Raw genomic sequence first — 17,916 nt, 5'->3', positions numbered from 1 at the left:
AAAGGAGCATCGAATAGCTTCTGTTGAAAATAAATGAATTTGACGTCAACGTGCTTGCTTCTTTTGCCAATGACCATCTCACTGGAGAGTTCAATTATATTGTTAGAGATATTGGGAACTGCAGATGCTGGAGAATCCAAGATAATAAAATGTGAGGCTGGATGAACACAGCAGGCCAAGCAGCATCTCAGGAGCACAAAAGCTGACGTTTCGGGCCTAGACCCTTCATCAGAGAGGGGGATGGGGTGAGGGTTCTGGAATAAATAGGGAGCGAGGGGGAGGCAGACCGAAGATGGAGAGAAAAGAAGATGGGTGGAGAGAGTATAGGTGGGGAGGTAGGGAGGGGATATGTCAGTCCAGGGAAGTCAGACAGGTCAAGGAGGTGGGATGAGGTTAGTAGGTAGATGGGGGTGCGGCTTGGGGTGGGAGGAAGGGATGGGTGAGAGGAAGAACAGGTTAGGGAGGCAGAGACAGGTCGGACTGGTTTTGGGATGCAGTGGGTGGAGGGGAAGAGCTGGGCTGGTTTTGTGGTGCAGTGGGGGGAGGGGGCAAACTGGGCTGGTTTAGGGATGCGGTGGGGGAAGGGGAGATTTTGAAACTGGTGAAGTCCACATTGATACCATTAGGCTGCAGGGTTCCCAGGCGGAATATGAGTTGCTGTTCCTGCAACCTTCGGGTGGCATCATTGTGGCACTGCAGGAGGCCCATGATGGACATGTCATCTAAAGAATGGGAGGGGGAGTGGAAATGGTTGACGACTGGGAGGTGCAGTTGTTTGTTGCGAACTGAGCGGAGGTGTTCTGCAAAGCGGTCCCCAAGCCTTCCCTTGGTTTCCCCAATGTAGAGGAAGCCGCACCGGGTACAGTGGATGCAGTATACCACATTGGCAGATGTGCAGGTGAACCTCTGCTTAATATGGAAAGTAATCTTGGGACCTGGAATAGGGGTGAGGGAGGAGGTGTGGGGGCAAGTGTAGCATTTCCTACGGTTGCAGGGGAAGGTGCCGGGTGTGGTGGGGTTGGAGGGCAGTGTGGAGCGAACAAGGGAGTCATGGAGAGAGTGGTCTCTCTGGAAAGCAGATAGGGGTGGGGATGGAAAAATGTCTTGGGTGGTGGGGTTGGATTGTAGATGGCGGAAGTGTCGGAGGATGATGCGTTGTATCCGGAGGTTGGTGGGGTGGTGTGTGAGAACGAGGGGGATCCCTCTTTGGGCGGTTGTGGCGGGGGCGGGGTGTGAGGGCTGTGTTGTGGGAAATTATAACAATTATATTGTTATTGTTTTTTAATTCCATGTTAAAGATAAAAGTAAAGAATTACAAAGGTATTGTTGAGTTCTTTAAGTTCTATACTTAATGTTTTGTTCGTTGAATCATAAAATGGTCTGGTGAGGAAAACAAAAATATAGTTTCGGGAACTTTTTGTCCTGGATCTTTCACTGTAAAAAATGAGCAATCAAAAGACTCAGGGACACCAAGAGAATCACTGGACAGAGGCACTTGTCAAAGAAAGTATCAGAGGAAATGATTATCACCCAATGTTTGTGGAGGTCAAATCATGTCTTCACACTAAGAACATGCTCCATCCTGTCATGGGGTTCTAAGAGGGATCGATTAAGGCCTAGCTTTAGCAGCTCAGAGCTGCAAGGTGCAATGATCCATCAGTCATATTGTAATAACCAATCTGTAACCTCACGGCCATGCTATCTTTTTATAAGAAGTTGAGTATCTTAGTCCGTTCTCTGTTCCGAATAGTATTTCAAATGTTTTCGGAATAATTCTGACTATTTGAAATACAATATATAATCTTCAGTGGAGGTCAGGTCTCATTTTATATTGCTTGTTGTGACAGTGACACCTGTGCTTAGTTACTGCAGAGCTCTATTATATCTCCTCACTATTATCTTCTTCCTTTAAAGCTTGCTGAAAAGGAGAAGTCTGAAGAGTTGCTGAAGGGAAAACTGTGGCGTTTGCAGAACCAGCTCAGGATGAAAGAGGATGAGATGAAGAAGCAATCTGAGTACTTTGAACATTACAAACAAAAGCAGCAGCAGCAAATGGTGAAGCTGAGGGAACGGGAACAGTTCCTGCACAGCCAGATCTTCAAACTGGATAGAGAGAGGATCGACTTAAATACGACCAGTGTTATCCTGAAAACTGAGCTGCAGCAAGTCACGGCAAAGTTCACAAAGCTGGAAAAAGTACATAGCAAAAGAAGCAAAGAGCTTTCTGAGCATGACATTGAACTTGCCAATGTGGCACATTCCATGTCAGAGAGAGAAGACCAGGTGAAAGATAGTATTCTCATGCTTCAGGATGACTTAAATAAACTTTTAGCAAAAGAAGAGGCAATTAACCGGGAAAAGGAACAACTCAGGGAACGACTTCAGCAAGCCGAAGACAATGAGGACTTCCTTACACATAAACTGGAAGACTTCCGTTCACGGATCCATGAGTTGAAGTTATCAGAGAGCAGCCTGCAAGAACAAGCTGAGGAACTGGAAGAGGAAAATGAGAAGCTCAGGACAGAATTGAAACAAATTCAGGAGAATGAAAATTACCTGAAAGAAGTGCTGGAAGAGAAAGAGAAGCTGGAGAGTTTAGTCGAGGAGAAAAACAAACTGCATAAGATGACATTAGTAAGTGATAATGTTGCAGAATGTAAAATACCTTATTGAGAGTCCTCATTCTTTTCGATGTTTAACACATTGAAAGATTATTCTTTAAAACTAAGCCTACAACTCCAAAAAAAATCTCAATTATTTTCAACTCTCCACATCTCCCTTCCTAATGGTAATGATTCGTGCTGCAGTCTTATTCCTGCTGTCTCCTGCCTCTTGTAATGCCTACCTAGAGGTGGTTTATTTTGCATGAATGTGTGAATTAGAGATTAAAATTTGCATGTGAGAAGAGGTCAGTATCATTGCATTTTCCAACAGAATTGCTGGATGCTATTTGGGCTGGAAGTTAGATATGCCAGACTGAACAACTTTTTAATGTGAGCATTAAATTCCCGTGGAATGATGGAAGATGCATCCATCCACAAATTGGTGGATGTATTTGAATAAGATGGGACTGATCTGCCATATACACCAGAGTTCTAACTTAAACCTGTAGAAATGAGAGACAAGTTATCCGTTCAACTGTCAGACCAGGAAGAGGTTGACTTTATAAGCTTGTATTATCCAGTAATGTACTTGAAATATCTGATCTGACTGGAATGTTTAGAAAAACCCGCTTTGGCTATATGGCTGGAAGTCCCTTAGCAATGGTTTCAAGCAGGCAAACCTTTTCTTTCCTACAAGTTTTCTATTTTGGAGTCAGTGACATGGCCTTCAAAATGGTCATTACCATCTGTGTCATCATTGCAAGTCCATTTTCTCAGACAGAGTAGAGAGTAGATAGATCTTGTACTTTCCATGACATTGAATGTTTTCTGTATTGTAAACAGCATTAGATTTGGAGTTTAGCTACTTCCAAAGAATGTTTGGTGTAAAAGAATTATGAGGATAATTTCATAGAGCTTTTAGTGCAGCCTTGAATTAAAGCTCAGGTCATTGACATTGAAGGAACAGTGCCACATGGTAAGCCCATAAAGGATATGGTCATTGACACTGAAGGAACAGCACCTCATGGTAAGGCTGTAAAGCATATGGTTGGCTAAAGCATTCAAGAATGCATGAGTGATCAGAATTGGAGCACAGTTGAATTCACAAAGGGTTGTATGGCTGTGGCAGGTTACAGAGATCGGGAACGATGGGTCCATGGAGGCATTTGCACAGAAGATGAGAATGTTAAATTTAGATCCTCACTGCCCCAGGCACATGTCTTGCTTCTGCTGCCTACCTATAGATTGATTCCACCATCACCAAAGTGGATAACGGCAACAGCCCTTTGGACCAGTGTACTGTGGCATTTAGATGTGGGCCTGATGGCGAGAAAGCCAAGCCAATTCTCAATATCCCTGCAAGCTCCTCAATGAAGCAATCTAATCAGACTGTTCATATATTTGAAACATGTAACTATTGGGGTTTAGAAAATAATGACAAATTTGTGATAGATTAATTTATTATAATCTTGAAAGAAATAAATCGCATCAAATTGCTGCCTGTTTACTTTCATCCTAGAATAACAGTGAACTCCAGTTCAGTTCTGATGAAATGCCAGTACATGAAACTTCATTAGAGGTAAGAATAAATCCTAGTTTTAAAATTCAGATCTTTCCACTACTATATCTCTTGAGTGTGTTTTGTTTCTGATTTTTTTAATCGCTTAACTCTGTCTGCTAAGAGGAACTGAGTAAATAAAATGGCTTTATCTGGGCAAGTGTCTTGCCCACTTAATAATTTACCTGGGTTTGACAGGAGGGATAGGAAGGATAATGTGGGTAGAAAATAATTTAAACCCATTCTTATAAAGTCACTAGGAAAGGATATTGGACTTGATACACTAATAGCTGCAGGTTTGCTGTCTGTCTGTTTTTTTCACTGCTGACTCAGACCAACTTCATCCTTTATCAATTTGCTCACAGGTCAGAGCATCCAATCTTCTGTGCGATAATTTTATGTTCAGGTTATTGTAAAATTGATGACTGCTGATTAATCTTCGCTTCAGAAATGAAGTCCAACAGAAAGCAAAAGTATTGGTTAAGTATGAAACATTTATCCTCACAGTACTGGGAGACAACTGACAAGGTCGATTTAATGGCATATTAGGTTGGTTTCCATCATATCTTGACCCATAATTATCCCTCAAAAAACATCCTGTAGGACAACTGAAATGCGAACAATCGAACTCTGGGTATCAGGAAACTCCACCTACCCTGAAGATCAATATCCTAGTCAATATTTATCCTTCAACTAATATGACTGAATCAGATTATTTGGTCATTATCACAACGTAGCTTATGGGATCCATAAAATTCTATAGAATTTTTCTACGTTCTTTCAGTTGATGCAAGTATCACTGGCCAAGGTGGAATTTATTGTCCATCCCTCATTGCCCTTGAACCGAATTGCCTCCTCAACCATTTCAGAGGGCAGGTAAGAGTCAACCATATTGAATCAGGAGTCACAAAAAGCCCAAGTATGGTAAATTCCCTTCTGTAAAGTAAATGAAAGAAACAGACGGGCTTTACAGCAAACAGTGATAGATGTCATGGTCACCATCACTGAGACTAGCTTTATATCCTAAGATAATTCAGTTCAAATTCTGCCAGCTCCTATGGTGAGATTTGAAATTCATTCCCAGAGCATTGGTCTTGGAATCTAGACTACTTGTCTAGTGACAGCTGCATCTCTGTTACTTGTTTGCACATTTCCCTCATTATAACAGAGACAGTGCTTCAATGAGTACTTAATTATGTACAAAGTGTTTCAAGTTTGTGAAAGATTTTCTTTCATCAACTGAAGATATTGTCCTTGATTTTCCTGTGTTGGGGAGTGGGCAGAAAGCACGTTTGTGGTTGTTATGGGGGTGACTGGAATTGGGGAGATGAACCTGAATCCACTGAATCACGTGAAAATATCAGCATGCTCCAGGGCAGGTTCAAAGTACAGCTGTCCTTTCCACCACAGTGCTGTGCAAACCATGAAACACACACGCATATGGCTAGAATACTAATTGTGAAAACCTTTTGGAAGTATAGAAGATCTACCTGATTGATTTTGAGGTGCTATGTTGAATACCCAAACACCACCTTACAAATTGAGGGAGAATGTTACATGCTTCTTTGAGATGTAGAGTCTTACAGCTCAGAAAAAGACCCTTTGGCCCATCAAGTCTCGGCCCATCAAAACCAAGCTCCTAACTATTCTAATTGAATTTTCCGGCAGGTGGCCCATAACCTTTATATCTACATATTGCAAGTGCACATCTAAGTCCTTCTTTAATGTTATGAGATTTCTACCTCTGCTATTCTTAGAGGCAGTGAGTTTCAGATCCCCTTCACCCTCTGGGTAAAAACATTCTTCCTCACATCCTCTCTAACCCCGTCTATAAACTTAAATCTGAGCTCCCCTGGACATTGATCACTCCACCAGTTTTTTCCTATCTACCTTACATATGGCCCTCATAATATTGTACATCTCAGTTATGTTCCCCCCTCGGTCTTCTAGCTTTGAGGAAAGAACACCAGCCGACTGTAACTAAAGCTCTCCAGCTCAGACAACAGCACAATAGCTTAACTTTGCCGTCAGATCAGGACATATATTACATGCCCCAGAGAAAGGCAGTACCCAGTGATGGTACACCTGATGTTAAGACCAAGATACAAAGTAAGCTGGCCCACACCTACACTGTGCTGGAATGCACAGCTGCTAAAAACGTTGGGTGCCACTCTTGGCTCTCCTGGCTGCATAGCCCTCCCTTTGGCCTTAATTTGTTGGACTCCAAGAGAGAAGTAAAGATTGGGGGTGGGGGTAGGAGTGCCCTCTTAATTGGCTCTTTCCTCAAAACTTTCATCCAGGGTCTGGCCACAGCCACTTCTGGAATCCAACTGTACACCACAATGAGCTAATAGAAGTAGAGTGCATCAAGGTTGTCATCGAACTCATAAGGTGAAAAATACAATGCAAAAATATAAATAAGGAATGAGTAGACTAATTGGACTTTCGAGCCATGATTTCATTCAATAAAATCATGGCTGATCTGCTTGTCACCTCACCCCCACTTCCTGGCTTAACCCTAACAGCCTTTGATTATCTTTGTTCTCAAGAATCTATCTCCCTCTGCCTTAAAAAAATACTAACACTGTCTTCACTGCTCTCTGTGGAGTAGAGTTTCTAGGGATAAACTACTCGTCATCTCCATCTTAAATGGGAGACGCTTTAGTTTTAAACTGTACCTTTAGATCTCGTCTCTCTCACAAGGGGAAACATCCTTTTTTAGCACTCAACCTGTCAAGTCCCCTCAGGAACATATATGTTTCACTAAGATTACTTTTCATTCTTCTGAACTCCAACCAATTCCTAACCTCTCCTTATTAGATAGATATATCCCAGAATCAGTCAAATAGAAGCATGTTTCACCCACAGTGGTGGGGGTCTAGAATGCATTGCCTGGGGGTGTAGTTGAGGCTGGTGACCTCACAGCACATAAAAAGCACTTGGATGAGTACCTGCAATGTCAGAACATTCAAGGCTATGGGGCTAGTAGTGGAAAGCGAGATGTGTAGAGTTTTTGACGCTTGGCCGTATAGACTTGATGGGCTGAATAGCCTGTTCTGTACTGTTTGATTCTATGAAGCATCTCTGAAATATTTCTATAGCAATTATACAATCTCTTAAATGAGGAGATCAAAATTGTACACTAATCTTAATATGGTCTCACCAATGCCCTATATGGCTGTAACATAACTTCCCTAATTTTGACATTTAGTTCCTCTTGAAATGCTAACTCTCTTCATCTCTCCAAAGAACAGCCGAAGCTTCTCCAGCACTTTCAGTTTTTACAGCAGTATTCCATATTTGTTCCTAATTACTTGCTAGACCTGCATACTGATTTTTTTTTCTGTGATTCATATACCTGATCTCTCTGTACCTCAAAGCTCTGTAATCTCTTTTCATTTTATTAATGTACTGCTTGGGACATCAGCTCACTTAACAACAATACATTTGATCTTGTCATCCACACCACTAAGATAGATTGTAAGTAGCCAAAGCTCCTCCACTATTCCAGTGGTTTGCCACTTGTTACATCTTGCCAGCTAGAATGTGACCATTTATGCCTACTCTCTGTTAGCTAATGAATCATATCCCCATATGCCACAAGTTCTTATTTTGTGAAATAATGTTTCATGTACACCTTGTTAAATGCCTTCTGGACCTTTAAGCATAGTACTTCCACAGATTCCCTTTTCAATCAACTTCACTTGCTACTTCCTCAACGAGCCCTAATAAATCTTCTTTCCTTTTGAATGGCAGGATTCCTGGCAGTGTGGAGGAACAGAGGGATCATGGGGTCCATGTCCACAGATCCCTCAAAGTTGTCACCCAAGTAGATAGGGTTCTTAAAGAGGTGTATGGTGTGTTGGCTTTCATTGACAGGGGGATTGAGTTTAAGAGCCGTGAAGTTATGCTACAACTCTACAAAGCCCTGGTTAGACCACACTTGGAATGTTGTGGTCAGTTCTGGTAACCTCATTATAGGAAGGATGTGAAAGCTTTAGAGAGGGTGCACAGGAGATTTACCAGGATGCTGCCTGGACTGGAGGGCAGGCCTTATAAGGTAGGGTTGAGGAAGCTAAGGCTTTTCTCATTGCAGCGAAGAACGATGAGAAGTGACTTGATAGAGGTGTAAAAGTTGATGAGATGCATTGATAGAATGGATAGCCAGAGACTTTCTCCCAAGGTGGAAATGACAGTTACAAGGAAGCATAATTTTAAGGTGATTGGAGGAAAGTATAGAGGAGATGTCAGAGGTAGGTTCTTTACATAGAGGGTATGTGGAATGCCCTGTCAGCTGTGGTAGTTGAATCAGATACATTAGGGACATTTAAGCAACTCTTGGATAGGCACATGGAGGATAGTAAAATGCAGGGTACGCAGGGTAGTTTGATCTTAAAGTAGGATAATAGGTCAGCACAATATTGTGGGCCAAAGGGCCTGTACTGTGCTATGTTCTGTGTTCTAAATCTGTCAAATCCACAAAGCTTTGTTAACCCTGTCAGATTACACTGAGATTTTCCGCATGCTCTACTACATTGTTAATAATAGATTCCAGCATTTTTCTTAAAACAAATGTTAAGCTAACTTAGCAGCATCTGTGGAGAGAAATCAGAGTTAACATTTCAGATTGATTGACCCTGATTTTCCGCTTGGGGACACTGCAGCTTTCTGGACTCAATATCGAGTTCAATAACTTTAGGATTTAAGCTCTTCCATGCCTTTAATCCAACCCCCACACAACGGGCCTTGTTATCACAGTGAGCTATTAAACTCACTCATTGTTAATCACTAACTGTCCCCATTAAGAGCTCTTCACCCTCCTAGCCAGATCATTACCTACTCCTTTATCTGTCCAACTGTTCTTCCCTCTCTTTGGGATCTATCCCTATCTATCATTTCCTCTTTAACCTTTTCCCATCTACCCTAACTTCTGTATATAAACCAACATTTTCATAGCTACCATCAGTTCCGGGGAAAGGTCACTCAAATTGAGATGTTAACTATGATTTTTGTCCACAGATGTAGCCAGACCTGCTGAGCTTTTCCAGCAATTTCTGTTTTTGTTACTGATTTATAGTATCTGCGGTTCTTTTGCTTTTTGTTAAGCTAACTTGTCTGTTGTTTCCTGCTTTCTACTTCTCTCCTTTCTAATACTGAGAAGACTGTACTGGCAGGACAAGAAATACTTGCAGGAAGTCAATAATTGAGAGAAAAATAGAATGGAATGGTAATACAGATTTTCAAATGTCAAAATAAAACAAATGTGGAATGTTATTCTTTTAAAGATAACAAGAATCAATTACAGAGATCGAACTAAATTAAGAATCTAAAGATGACCGTGAATCCATTGTTGATTGTCAGAAAAACCCATCTGATTCACTAATGCCCTTTAGGAAGGAAACTGCCATCCTTACCTGTCTGGACTACATATGACTGCAGACCCACAGCAATGTGGGTGAGTCTTAACTGCCCTCTGGGTAATTAGGGATGGGCAATAAATGCTGCCTAGCCAGCGTCACCCTTATCCAATGAAAGAATAAAGAATAAATAACTTGCCAAAAGAACTGTATACAATGGAGGAGTAATCTAGTTTCATCCTCCCTCTGTTTCACCCTGTTCCCAAATCTCTCCCTTCCTCGCTCTCCTTCACGTTACAACTTCTTGAGGTATTAGAACTTCTCAAACTTGGGCCTGATGTGCATTTTGAAATTTAGTCACACCATTGATGGCTATATCTTCATCAACAAAGGTGCTGCTCTCTGGAAATCCTTCCTAGAACCTCTTTGCCTCTCGATTTCTCTTTGTTCCTTTAAGGATGCGCCTTAAAACATACCTCATTCTATTGAAAGAGGATGTAAGCAATTTATTGGCCAATGCCTTAATATTGTCACATGGCAAAGCGTCAAATTTTGTTTGATCACACTTCTCTGAATGAAACATCTTGCTACGTATAAGTGATTCAGTAACTCAACACAAATGTAAGTCGTTATTGCAGTAAGAAAATTAAATCCTTATCACGTTCCCTCAGAGGCGTAGTGCTGGACCATAATAATTATTACTTTTAAATCACTTTACATCTAGTTTGTCTAGTTCACAAAATCACCACATGACAGAGGAAGGGAAAAATTGCAACATGCGTCATGTTTAGTTTATTTCACAAGAGATTCAAAAATACCGTCCATATCCAATAGTCAGCGAAAGAGAGATAGGAACCTGATCAATCTTAACACAGACTAAAGCTGTTATGCATGTGGTAAGATGAATTTTGTGAATGCAAAACATATTGTGCCATGATTTTGAAGGGAAAACATGGCAGCACTGCCAATTTACTGCCGATTCCTGATATTCTTATTTTTCTGCTTTAGGTAACTTCAAAGCACCTGAGCAAACTCTGCAGTGCGATTTTTCAGAATATGGTAAGCTCAGATTCATGGTAATTACTCTGCAGAAAGTTAGTTCAATTCATTTGGAAAATAAAGCATGAATTATGTCTTATTTGAGGCTTTATGCTCAATTCCAGTGACGCTGGGTAGCAATGAAATTTAAGTGTGCTATTTTCAGCTGAGGATGACTATCAAGGTTATCTCTGTAACTTGTTGCTGTTGGACTTACACTGTCTTACTGAAACCCAATGTAACACGATAAAATAGAGATATTACCTGAGTAGATACAAATGGCAGGTCTCAAATATACCTTAGGCCAAATGGGAATTGAACCAATCCTGTTCATCACATCTTTTTGCTATAGATGTTTTTAAAATACTGTCCTTTGTGATCTGGTATAATGAAAAAGTAAATGACATGAAACAAAAGTCATTGACCCATGCATACTTATCAATGTGATTAAATTGTTGGTAATGTCTCTAACACAGAGATTCCCAAATTTCTTCTCTGTCAGAGATTGTAGGAACTGCTGATCCTGGAAAATCTGAGATAACACGGTGTAGAGCTGGATGAACACAACAGGCCAAGCAGCATCAGAGGAGCAGGAAAGCTGACGTTTCAGGCCTAGACCCTTCTTCAGAAATGGGGGAGGGTGAGGGAATTCTGAAATAAATAGGGAGAGAGGTGGAGGCGGATGGAAGATGGATAAAGGAGCAGTTAATGTGAGAAGAGACAGACAGGTCAAAGAGGCGGGGTTGGAGCCAGTGAAGGTGAATGTAGGTGGAGAGTTAGGTGGGGGTAGGCCGGTCCAGAGAGGACGGACAGGTCAAGGAGGCAGGGTGAGGTTAGTTGATAGGAGATGGGGGGGGGGTGTGCTTGAGGTGGGAGGAATAGTTGGGGAGGTGGTGACGAGCTGGGCTGGTTTTGGGACGCGGTAGGGGGAGGGGAGATTTTGAAGCTTGTGAAGTCCACGTTGACACCCTTGGGCTGCAGGGTTCCCAAACGAAATATGAAATGCTGTTTCTGCAGCTTTCTGGTGGCATTGTTGTGATAATGCAAGAGGCCCAGGATGGACATGTCATCTAAGGAGTGGGAGGGGGAGTTGAAATGGTTCGCGACTAGGAGGTGTAGTTGTTTGTTGCGAACTGAGCGTAGGTGTTCTGCAAAGCGGTCCCCAAGCCTCCGCTTGGTTTCCTCAACGTGAGGACGAGGGGGACTCTGTCTTGGTGGTTATTGCGGTTACGGGGTGTGAGGGATGAGTTGTAGGAAATGCGAGAGACATGGTTGAGGGCATTTTTGACCACTGTGGAGGGGAAGTTGCGGTTCTTGAAAAACGAGGACGTAGGTAGGGAGTTCCTGGACCAAGGGGGGAAAATAGAGTCGAGAGAGGTGGAGATAAGTTCTGTGGGATAGGAGCAGGTGGAGACAATGCATCGACCAGGGCAGTCAGGTTTGTGGATTTTGGGAAGGTGATAGAAACGGGCGGTGCAGGGTTGGGGAATGATGAGGTTAGAGGCTGTGGGTGTGAGGTCACCTGAGGGGATGAGGTTGTGGGTGGTTTGGGATTGATGGTTTGGTGGTCAGGGGTGGGATCATGATCCAGAGAGCGGTAGGAGGAGGTGTTGGAGAGCAGGCGTCTGGCCCCAGCGATGTAGAGGTCACTGTGCCATACTACAACTGCGCCTCCCTTGTCTGCGGGTTTTGTGGTGAGGTTGAGATTGGAGCGGAGGGCTGCATGTTCTGTGGGGGAGAGGTTGGAGTGGGTGAGCCCAGTACGCCACTTCCGGTACAGCCAATGCCATCAATGCCGCTGCTGATGCCGCCCCCTCCATTTCCAACACTGACACAGTCATCGAGGACGGTGCTGCCACCAACATCCAAAATTTACCGGCCTACGTCGCTCCGCCCACCGCCTCTACCGCCAGCAGCCCCAGAGGAGACAGCCACACTGAGCCCTGCCGAATCTTCACCATCCCCCCAGACCACCCCCTTACTGAGGACGAATGGTCAGTCCTCGGTAAAGGGTTCATCTTTGTCCCGCTCCACCCAAACTTCGACGAATACAACTCATGTTTGGACATTGGCCAGTTTTGCCTCCGCCTCCGTGCTTATTTCTTTACCCATGAGCCTAACAGTCCCTCTACTGACCCCTTCTCCCGCCTCCAACGCACCCCCTCCTCCTGGACACCACCCCAAGGCCTCCTATCCTCCCTTGACCTCTTCATCTCTAACTGCCGTCAAGACATCGATTGCCTCAACCTCTCCACCCCCCTCACCCACTCCAGCCTTTTCCCCGCAGAACATGCAGCCCTCTGTTCCCTCCGCTCCAATCTCAACCTCACCATAAAACCTGCGGACAAGGGAAGCGCAGTTGTGGTATGGCGCACTGACCAGTACATCGCTGAGGACAGGCGCCAACTCTCTGACACCTCCTACTACCGCTCTCTGGATCATAGCCCCATACCCATCCACCAAACCATCATCTCCCAAATCATCCACAACTTCAACCCCTCCGGTGACCTCCCATCCACAGCCTCCAACCTCATTGTTCCCCAACCCCGCACCGCCCGCTTCTATCTCCTTCCCAAAAATCCACAAACCTGACTGCCCTGGTCAACCCATTGTCTCCGCCTGCTCCAGTCCCACTGAGCTTCTCTCTACCTATCTCGAATCCATTTTCTCCCCCTTGGTCCAGGAACTCCCCACCAACATCCGTGACACCACCCACACACTCCATCTCCTCCAAAACTTCTGATTCCCCAGTCCCAACACCTCATCTATACCATGAATGTCCAGTCCCTACACACCTGCATTCCCCATGCAGATGGCCTAAAGGCCCTCCACTCCTTCCTGTCTTACAGGCCTGACCAGCCCCCCTCCACTGACACCCTCATCCGCCTAGCCAAACTCGTTCTCACCCTCAACAACTTCTCTTTTAACTCCTCCCACTTCCTACAGACAAAGGGGGTGGCCATGGGTACCCGCATGGGCCCCAGCTATGCCTGCCTCTTTGTAGGTTACATGGAACAATCCCTCTTCCACAGCTATACTGGCCCCATCCCCCACCTCTTCCTCCATTACATCGATGACTGTATCGGCGCTGCCACGTGCTCCCACGAGAAGCTCGAACAGTTCATCCACTTCACTGACACCTTCCACCCCAACCTTAAGTTCACTGGGATCAACTCTAATATCTCTCTCTCCTTCCTGGACTTCTCTGTCTCCATCTCTGGCATCCACCTGGAAACCAATACCCATTTCAAGCCTACTGACTCCCACAGCTACCTAGAATACACCACTTCTCACCCACCTTCCTGCAAAAAGGCCATCCCCTATTCCCAATTCTTTCACCTCTACCGCATCTGCTCCTGAGGTGAGGCAATCCACTCCCAGACACCCCAGATGTCCTTGTTTTTCAAGGACCGCAACTTCCCTCCACAGTGGTCGAAAATGCCCTCGACCATGTCTCTCACGTTTCCCGCAACTCATCCCTCACACCCTGTACCCAAAAACAACCAAGACAGAATCCCCCTCATCCTCACGTACCACCCCACCAACCTCCGAGTCCAACGCGTTATCCTCCGATACAATCCGATCCCACTACCACAGACATTTTTCCCTCTCCACCTTTGTCTGCTTTCCAGAGAGACCACTGTCTCCGTGACTCCCTTGTCTGCTCCACACTCCCCTCCAGCCCCACCACCCCTGGCACTTTTCCTTGCAACTGCAGGAAGTGCTACACCTGCCTCCACACCTCCCCACTCACCCCCATCCTAGGCCCTAAAAAGACCTTCCACATCAAACAGATGTTCACCTGCTCATCTGCTAATGTGGTATACTGTATCCGCTGTTCCTGTTGTGGCCTCTTCTACATCGGGGAAACCAAGAGGAGGCTTGGGGACTGCTTTGCAAAACACCTACACTCAGTTCGCAACAAACATCTGCACCACCCAGTCACGAAGCATTTCAACTCCGTCTCCCACTCCTTGGACAACATGTCCATCCTGGGCCTCCTGCATTGCCACAGTGATGCCACTCGAGAGCTGCAGGAACATCATCTCATATTTCATTTGGGAACCCTGCAGCCCAAGGGTATCAACGTGGACTTCACAAGCTTCAAAATCTCCCCTCCCCCTGCCGCATCCCAAAACCAGCCCAGTTCATCCCCGCCTCCCTAACTGTTCCTCCCACCTCAAGCCTCACCCCCATCTCCTACCCATTAACCTCATCCTACCTCCTTAACATGTCTGTCCTCCCTCGACCAACCTATTCCCTCCCTAACTCCCCACCTACACGCACCTTTACTGGCTCCAACCTCGTCTCTTTGATCTGTCTGTCTCCTCTCCACCTATATTCTACTTTATCCATCTTCCATCCTCCTCCCCCTCTCTCACTACTTATTTCAGAATTCCCTTCCCCTCCCCCATTTCTGAAGAAGGGTCTCAACTCGAAACGTCAGCTTTCCTGCTCCTCTGATGGTGCTTGGCCTGCTATGTTCATCCAGCTGTACACCTCGTTATCACTTCGTCTCTGTCACCTCTTTTGAGGCTTAAGAATTGTCCTGGTGCCTGAATGTAAATTTTGTGGGAATATAGCTATATAATGGTGATAACTTGGCCAGATCTCTGGAGTGGTCAATATTGTCTCAGAGCTCACAACCCCAAAGTTTCATCTGACAACCCCCCTCCCCCACTACACAACTGGTCTGAATGCCCCACCCCCCCAACTATAGGAAGTGCTTTTCATATAGATGGAGTAGAAATTCAAAGCTCAGTGTGAGTTAGGATAAAATGAACATTCAAAGCATTTATAGTCACTGCAAGTTCGACCAAAATGATTGTTGAGGATGAAAGAGGTAGTAGGAGCTGCCGATGCTGGAGAATCTGAGATAACATGGTATGAAGCTGGATGAACACAGCAGGCCAAGCAGCATCAGAGGAGCAGGAAAGTTTGATGTTTTGGGTTGAGACCCTTCTTCAGAAATGACCTGGTGTGTTCATCCAGCTTTACACCGTGTTATCTCCGTTGAGGATGAAAGTTTGCTTTGGAATTATTGCCGTTACATTGATGATATGTTTCCTTCTTCTTGAAGGATGAGGAAACCTCACCAAACAGATACCGAGACCTGAAGAACTCTCTAACTCATTTACGATCCCAGCTGCAGGTAAAAAAATAAATGAAGCTCAGCAAATAGGCATTTCAACTTCAGCAACAGGAATTTGCTTAGCACCCCTTAATACTAGCATTGGCAAATGAATAGAATTACACTATTAGATGTAATGTATTTTCCCTGCATGATTACATGAAATGAACATGCAGACGTTTTCCAGATGTTTCAAAGAATTAAAACAGTCCTTTTATAACTTTTCTTTTGTAATGTAAGTACCAAATGAAACCTGTAGCATACATTTTCCACTGTTGTAGAATCAGAGCGCTTTCTGTTTATTGGAACAAATTCCTGTCCCAAGGAAGCATAGAATCCCTACAGTGTGGAAACAGGCCCTTCAGCTCAACAAGTCCATACTGACCCTCGGAGCATCCCACCCAGACCCATCCTTCTATAATCCACCTAATCTACACATGCCTGAACACAACGGACAATTTTAGCATGGCCAATCCACCCAGCCTGCACATCATCGGACAGTGGGAAGAAACCCATGCTGACACTGGAGAAAACATGCAAACTCCACACAGACAGTCGCCCGAGGGTCGAATCAAACCCAGGTCCCTGGTGCTCTGAGGCAGCAGTCCTAGCCACTGAGCCACCGTGTCGCCCATTGTCTGAGTGATCCAAGAATCTAAAACCCTCCCTCCTGCACCAACACTTGAACAATGCACTCATCTGTCATATTCTCCTATTTCTGCACTTGCTAATGCATACCACCGGGAGTAATCCTAAGATTACAACCTTTGAAGTCCTACTCTTTAACTTATTGCCTGGCACCTAAATTCCTGATGCAAAACCTCCTCTTTCAATCTCTTTTAAGTTGTTGGGACCGATATAAAGCTTTGCTTTTGCTTCATCACGTTCATCTTTAAGGCTGCCCTCCAGCCGCTTAGTGACAACCCTCACATAGTGAGGTGGTATACCATCCTTAAGTCATGTCTGCAGCTGCAGAAATACCTGTCAGTTCCCCTAAGTAATGAAAACTAAATCATCGCTCCTGCTTTCTTCTTCTTTCCATCATGTACAGTTGGGATGCTTGTGGTGTTAGACACCTGGCTCTGTATCTTTGGAAATAATTGGTTTTATAGCCTCAGAATCTTTTATGTAGCAGACAAGTTGGCTGAGGCACTTTGTCCTTTCAGAGAGCTGAGACAAACCTTGGGGATCCCAGCAGATGAAATGGATCAGAAATTGTGATGCTAATTAGATCAATTATACATATGTGTGATGGCCAGAAGTATAAAATTTCCAGTGGTCTCTGTATAGCTCCTTATAGAAACTAGTGATCCAAACTTTTATATTTGATAGTATTGTCCCATCATGTAAGCTTGCTGCATTGCACAATGTAGTATTCTCGTACAGGTATTTTAACTGAGTGGCATCCTTATAAATTAATTATCAGCTCTACATTACTTTTCCCATTGTGTTGTTTTCAGGAACACACTGCTACAGAACAGTTTAATCCATGCTCAGACTAGAACATTTCTGTTTAGTTCCTAATAACAACTCTACAAGTAACATTTCTTGAAGTTTATGATGGAAAACAAATGCGAAATTTGTGCATTCTGTTCTTTATTCAGTCTAAATTCCCAATGTGTATTAAAATTGAAATACTGCGCCCTCTGGTGAATGGCTGTCTGTCAATTCGAGAATTTTGTCTAATCAGGGTCACTGGTTTCTGCCATAGGTCTTCATGCAACTGAGCAGGCCCATTTGCTACCCACAGCTCTCTGGGGAAATGAGGCTGGATGTCCCACAATGTAGTGTAGGATTTTCTTCCTTTGTTTTCCTTCTCTGTCATTTTTCTGCCTCACCAGGAAGATACTGTGACTCAAAGCATGACATAGCTTAGCAGAGAAACGTTTCAGGTAATTATAACATGTTTTTTCCATTCTTTAGTACCAATACAGCGATGTTCAAGGAGAGTTGACTGTTGAGTATGGCAGTGTGGGGGCTCAGTGGTCAGCACTGCTGCCCCACAGCACCAGGGACCCAGGTTCGATTCCATCCGCAGGTGACTGTGTGGAATTTGTACATTCTCCCTGTGTCTGCATGGGTTTTCTCTGGATGCTTGGGTTTCCTCCAGGTACTCCAGTTTCCTTCCACAGTCCAAAGATGTGCAGGCTAGGTGGATTGGCCATGCTAAATTGCCTGTAGTGTTCAGGGATGTGTAGGATGGATTGGTTTGTACGGGGATGGGTCTGA

General features: G+C 44.3%; 1 protein-coding gene across 6 annotated transcripts in view; it reads left to right on the top strand.

Moving 5' to 3' along the window:
- LOC125462072 (golgin subfamily A member 4-like) overlaps nt 1–17,916 on the top strand; it is a 112,292-nt gene that overhangs the window by 15,969 nt on the left and 78,407 nt on the right. For 5 of the 6 annotated variants that reach the window (XM_059638051.1, XM_048551703.2, XM_048551794.2 and 2 more), the window contains exons 4-7: nt 1,915–2,634; nt 4,123–4,182; nt 10,527–10,577; nt 15,637–15,708. In XM_059638051.1, coding sequence (XP_059494034.1) covers nt 1,915–2,634; nt 4,123–4,182; nt 10,527–10,577; nt 15,637–15,708 — 903 coding nt within the window. The remainder of the gene's footprint in view (nt 1–1,914; nt 2,635–4,122; nt 4,183–10,526; nt 10,578–15,636; nt 15,709–17,916) is intronic. The other variant, XM_059638022.1, reaches the window with a different exon arrangement.

Source organism: Stegostoma tigrinum, chromosome 1 (genome assembly GCF_030684315.1).
Source record: "Stegostoma tigrinum isolate sSteTig4 chromosome 1, sSteTig4.hap1, whole genome shotgun sequence".
NCBI lineage: Eukaryota > Metazoa > Chordata > Chondrichthyes > Orectolobiformes > Stegostomatidae > Stegostoma > Stegostoma tigrinum.
This window is presented reverse-complemented; position numbering and strand designations above follow the sequence as displayed.